Below are 6407 nucleotides of genomic sequence, written 5' to 3'. Positions count from 1 at the left end.
AATGAAACAGAACTAAAAATACATTTGCATATCTATAGTCAGAGATGGAGACAATAGATATTATTTCTGCATTTTGAAGTAGGCTGCAGGCTGGGAAAGGAATCGGAGAAGTGATACTGCAATTAAATCAAAGTACACAGACTGAAGGGGCTGGGAAGCTGCTATCCATAAATAATGGGAAATGGTAAGCTGAGGAACTCAAAGACCTTAGTTTCTGAAGCAGCATCTAGGCCTCCGGGGAGTGCTGGTTTCTTGTCATAACAGCACCATTTGCACATTTGTTTACATACGAGGTGCTGGAGCTCCTTAACCCAGTGCAACAGTGGAGCTTATTGATACTGGGTTCCAACTCTCAGTGCTAACCCATACAGGCCCTGGGGCCTTTCACCGTTCTGCTGATTGGAAGGAAAAAAGAAAGAGAACCCCATTCCCCAGGTAACTGGGGACAAGGTCTAATTAAAATATAATCAGGTGTGAATGTATGGGGGAAAGTCAGGGCCCCTTTTCTCCTAAGTCCTATTGACTTTGCCTTCCCTCCCCATGGCCATTCCTGTCATTCCCCCTCCCAGTGACACCCAGAAGGAGCCCTGTGGAGGGGGGCGGGGATTCTACAGGGCTCAGTCCGACACCTTGGTTTCTTTCCCATCCTACTCTTGCATCCGGTATTTCTGCCACCCTCCCTGCTGCTGGAATACCAATCCACAACACGAAGGGACAAACCAATTTCAGACAAACCAAAAAGAAAAAGCCAAGGCCAGGGAAGAGCCCTACAACTAAGAGGGACTGTCCATGTGGCACTGCAGGCCTGACTAAGCAGGGGAAGGAGAATGATCTACTGAACTGCTTCTCACTTAATGAAGCCATTGGGGCTCAGTGCACATGCAGGGGCAGTACAGTCATTTACAGCACTAGGGCTTTAATGCTTCATTTGCTTTAATCCTGAAAGAAGTGGGAGACAATGACCACCAACATTCTGCATAGCTGTAAAAGAATAGCACAGCTACAGAGCAGGAGGGGGCAGACATCCAAGCTTTTGGCCTCTGAGGCAGGCTGCCCTATGTGCAAGTGGAGAGGGCCTTGCTGCAGATACTGCAATTACCAGTATGTTAAAATAATAAAACACCACAAGCATCTTCTGAGAGTGTCCCTCCTCTCCAACCATCCCTATAAGTTACTCCAGTTTTTCATGCAGTAACAAGCAAGCCTTTACTGACCAGTAGTAGAAAACGCAGATGCCAGTTTTGGTATATTTTATTAAAGATAAATACTTTCAAAGACATGTCATGGTTCATGCCCCAGAAGTGTATTCACTTTAAGATTATGCAAGTTTGTGCACTGAGCAGACCAACTGCACCACATTCTTATCTTGCATCTCTCTTTACTGAATTCCATGTAGATACAGAACCAATACATACAGGATCCACACTTAAGTTTTCAAAAATATTTCTAAGGAGGGAGAAGAAGCCACAGATTAATCGTGTGCAAGTACAACCTCCTTGCTTAAGTTGACATTTAGCCTGAAAAGAGGCTTTGCAAAAAATAACAGAAGCTGGGATATAACAACTTAGGTTAATCTCTATAGTATCTTCCATACAGCACTTTCATAAATTGCTATTCAATTATAATTCATATTTAAGTAAAATTAAGTTATGAATATGTATTTTACAAATACTTATATAGGAACACTCTTCCAAATCCATTGCCAAAAGTTCTGTTCTGCTCTCATTTGTTCTGATGGCAGGAACAATTATACCAGTGCTTTGTTGCAGGGGAGTCAAAACATACAGATCCACAGGCCTAATCAGGCCTGTGGATCTGTATGACCTGGCCTGTGTGTCACTGGACTGACACTATGTGCTAGCCCTGACCCCACATAATGCATGTGGCATGCAAGCTGGACCTGGCACCTCCTGGCGCTGCACAGGGCGTTGGTCTTGGTCTGACCCAGAGTGGCCCAGTGACCCTCATCCAGTCTGCAAGGCAAGATGAGTTTGACACCCCTGCTTTATTGCATCTGTGCGCTCCCTCTGTGCCATGTTAGTGAGATGCAACAGTGTTTGCAGATAACACCACTGAACTCAAGTGTGCCAACCTATTTTATTGAACTGTGCCCTTATTGACATAGACTTATTTGCAAAGAAAGACAGTATTTCTCAAACATTTGCATTCAAGCATAGCACTGTTAAGGCACAGATGTAAATGTAAGCACGTGTAATTATTTATAGGAAGTAATGACAGCAGGAGCAAGCCCTTCCTATTACCAGGAGACTGAAACAACATGCAATGAATTTATCTAGTGCCTACAGACTGGTATCACTAAGTAGCTGAAGATCAACACACAACCATAAATGGTGATGATTTGGTAAATCTTATCTGAGATGGTTTGCCAGAGATATTAGGCTAGATGCCTTCCTGATATTCTGTCTCCCCCTCCAGCCCCCAGCTTTGTGAGTGTATCTTGTTAAAAACGTTTAAACATCTAGGATTTTTGCTACCATTAATTTAAAAAATAGCCATTTGATATGGTATTAGTACTCAAAGGCTGTGTTCTGCCACTTTTATTCCCAGAAAATAATGCAAGTAGCCATACCAGTTTCAGTAGGATTACTCAGAGTAGGAAATGACATTCTGCACTGCTGTCAGTGGCAGAATCTAGCCCAAAACGTCAAAAAGAGTCAACCTCAATGAGAAAAAAAATCAATAGTGGGTAATAAGGGACAAAAGTAGTCAGGAAGGAAATTTTATTGCTAAGCTTCTGGGGGAATTGCACACGAAGAGAATAAAAATAGTTTTCTGTGTCCCCTTGGAGTTTTAATATTTAGTGTTATTCGATGCATAGATTGCTTCTGGGTGGCAATTGTTAAAGTGAAACACATCAAGAAGCTTTCAGGAGTATATCATCTCTTTCCACGGCATAAACAGTGTTGGTTGTTGGGTAGCCAACTCCTATGAGAAAGCCTGAGTGTGTATTTCTGGGTGGCTGATCCCAAGATATATATGCATCTCTTCTGTTCATCCATGACAAGCAGTTTACTGACAAATGGGAACAGACACATGCAACATTCCTGTTTTTATTACCAGTGATAAAATCCAAAAGAGATCCCCGGACCAAGCTCTAACAGTTGCATAGTGATGTTACCATCCAAACAGAAAGCCTCACCCAGAGCCCAGTGATTTCACTGGGAGGCTTTCTACTTCCTTAATTAGGCTTTAAAGTAAGCCTATAGAGGAGTAAACAAAATAGCTTAGGAACAAGGTTGAAGGGGAAGGGAGGAAGCTGAGGCAGGGAGAAAAATAAATATGTGATGGATGGAAAAACATGACAACATTTATAGAAAAATAAATGTTGTTTTCATATGTGTACGAAGGCATTAAGCATCTGAGGGAAAAAAGGAAATAAGCTGAAACTTTTTTAGCTAAGAATGCTGCTTCATACTGAGGATACTCATTTTCATATTTCCCCTACTCAGAAACCAAAGTGTTAATAGAGGGGGAAGTGTGTGATAGAGCGGGAAGGGAATCACAGGTTACTGAGTTGATATGGGATGTCTGGCAGAGGGACTGCAGGAGACTTCTGCCAAGAAAATGCAACATCAGTGACTGTGGTAGAAAGGATAACATGGGCTCTCAATCTTTGTTGAGTCCATAAAAGAAATGGTCTCTGTCCATTATCAAATGTTAATTGTTTTAATCAACATGCTGCTTGTCATGCAGTTTTGGGTACAGAGCAGGTTGGTTCGGTCAGCTGAGCCTGCACTTTAGGAAAAGGTAAGCTGTCCAGATGTTGCATAGTAACCAGAGCTGACTGTGGAGAACCTCTCAGAAAGATGGACTGAATTCAGCTGCAGTTCTCCAAAGTAGAAGTTCTCAAAGAACTGAAAGAGAGAAACAATAACAAAAATGAATACCTAAAGAAAAAGAAACTTGCCTGAAGACCCCTGCAAAAAAATCAGCCTCACAAAAAGTTTCCACATATTTATATTTTCTACATTTGTTTGCCTTTAACAGAATTATTCTTCATAACAGATTTTTTTCCTAAAAAGTAAAGTTAGTCTTTGTTGAAAAAGCACCACAACAATTAGCCCAAGTTGACACCCTTCCTGATCTCAGCATTTTGAAGCATGTAAAGAGACAGCATTGAGATCAGTCATCACAAAGTAATGACTTGTGGCTACAGTTTGGTCCTAATTCAAACCTCTGTTCTAACAGTGAAAGGCTCTTTATCCTAATACTAACCCCTGAGCCATCAAATTCCTTTTTATTCAACAAAGACTTAAGTGCAAATTAAAAAAGAAAGCTGAAATTCAGTACACAAGGGAGCTACTCTAGTGATTAACACCATCTACAAGACAGACAAAAAATGACATCAGAATTCATTATAGAAGTGTTCAGCAATATTGCTTGGAAAAGCATCATGTTGAAGTGTAAAGTGCTTTTCCTATTCCATTAAGATGCAGGAAATTGCTCTACCTTAAAATGTCAGTCATGCCTTAGGAAAGCTTTTCAATAGATATAGTAATATCAAACTCAGTTTAATGTTCCAATATTGAGGCTCATCAAGGGCCTGAGTGGTAGTCTCCCCACCATAGAGACCTTACAAACTCTCTTTCCATCTGTCTCCTATTGAATTTTGTATCTGTCCCTGCAGACATCAGCTCAAGACAGTTGCACACACCTCTTCCTGGCATTATGGAACATAGGAACATTAATGGTCAGGAAAAGTCTATAAATTAATTAAAAGTCTGGCCTTCCAGAGCCAGTGATGCATTGATTCTTCCATATGTAATCATCTTATAGGCACTAAGTAGGTATTTGAAATTAAGGTTTTATTTTCCCCCTGTCTAAAAATGTGTCTGAGTCTCCACAGCATTGATGTAAACAATTTACTGCTTTGGCAAATTTATTCTACATTGCAAATATCCCTGTCTGTATGGAAATGTTGCTTGAAATACTCCTGGGATAATTCTTGACATTATTATTCTCTAGGGAATGAAGTACTGGTGAAAGTTCCCTCATCTATAGCTTTAGGCATGGAAGTTCCCTGTTTATCCACAGAGTAACTACAGAATGGGGAACAGCAAGTGACAACTCCCAGGCTGCACCCAGAGAGAGTGCTTCAGCTATGACTTGGATGAGCCAGCTCTTGAGGGTACATGGCACAGAGCAGCTGACAGTTTACTCTTACTAGGACCTTCCTAGTTTCATTACTAATTTCACCACTCCTACTCCAGTTATTTTAGAGAAAGTGGTGGTAAGTCTCCAAGTAGTAACTTAGTTCGCACTTGGCAGGAGTCAGTTTCCTGCAGACAGAGATTTCACAGGAGACTTGACTGCAGTAGTACTCACAGTCTTCTCCAGCCTTCTCTACCAAAGCTGAGCAAGCAAGGGAGGGCTTTTGTTTCTAAGTCAGAAATACAGGTCAGTATAAAGAGAGTGACTTCAGGTTCCTCACAGCTTCTTCATATCTGGATACCCCATGCCACCCCTCCCTCTTCTTCCCCTCTTTGACCATCACCCCCTGTCCACCTTGGCTGAAGACAGCCACTTTCCCATCTGACTCATGAATCAAATCTTTCTCCAGATAACACTAAATCTCACCCTTGTGATGCTACTGACCCCTCTAACCACTCAACAGACAGGTCACTCTCAAACCCCAACATCTCATGTGCAAAGCCTTCTTCTGCCTGGATCGTTGGGCAACTTCTTCATCAGTTCTATTAGCTGACCTCCACAGTACCAGAATGTGCTGTATTCTGTTCTGTTACTCAGGTTCAGCAGTAATGCTTTTCCCCTTCATGATTCTTATCATTCCCTCTTGTGACTTGGGGCATTTTGAGGATTAAGTGGATATCAGGTACAAGAATTTAACATATGCAGGTGTAGCTATGAAACAGAGTTCACACATCATTTGAGAGAGGCAATTCCAATAAAATAGCTAAAGAGTAGGAGGAAGAAAAGAGAAGAAGAAAAATGACTAAGACAGACCAAACATGGTTGCATGCTTAGGGGCAACCAACACAGGTTCATCAGTGGCAGGTCCTGTCAGACCAACCCGGTGGCCTTTTACAATCAGATCACCAGATCATTAGATGCAGGGGTAGCAGTGGACATAGTCTTCCTGGACTTCCGGAAGGCTTTTGACATTGTCTCTCACCCCATTCTCATTAAGAAACTGGGGGGCTGTGGCGTAGACACCCACACAGTCAAATGGGTCGCCAACTGGCTGGAGGGCCGCACCCAGAGGGTGGTGGTGGATGGGTCCTTCTCAACCTGGAAGGACGTGGGCAGTGGGGTTCTGCAGGGCTCGGTCCTCGGGCCCGCGCTGTTCAACATCTTCATCAGTGATTTGGACGAGGGGGTAAAAAGCACCCTGTTCAAATTTGCTGATGACACTAAGATGTGGGGGG

The 6407-nt window shown here is 42.4% G+C and overlaps 1 protein-coding gene across 1 annotated transcript in view; it reads right to left on the bottom strand.

The window, feature by feature from the left end:
- Positions 1-1235: 1235 nt before the first annotated feature.
- The window catches only part of ASCC1 (activating signal cointegrator 1 complex subunit 1), a 78815-nt gene continuing 73643 nt past the window's right edge, over positions 1236-6407 (bottom strand). The window contains exon 9 of the mRNA XM_019507798.1: positions 1236-3875. Coding sequence (XP_019363343.1) covers positions 3759-3875 — 117 coding nt within the window. The 3' untranslated portion in view covers positions 1236-3758. The remainder of the gene's footprint in view (positions 3876-6407) is intronic.

The sequence above is a fragment of the Gavialis gangeticus genome, unplaced genomic scaffold, assembly GCF_001723915.1.
Source record: "Gavialis gangeticus isolate Ggan-Ray unplaced genomic scaffold, GavGan_comp1, whole genome shotgun sequence".
NCBI classification, from domain to species: domain Eukaryota; kingdom Metazoa; phylum Chordata; order Crocodylia; family Gavialidae; genus Gavialis; species Gavialis gangeticus.
Note: the sequence above shows the minus strand (reverse complement) of the source record. Positions and strands in the feature narration are given on the sequence as shown.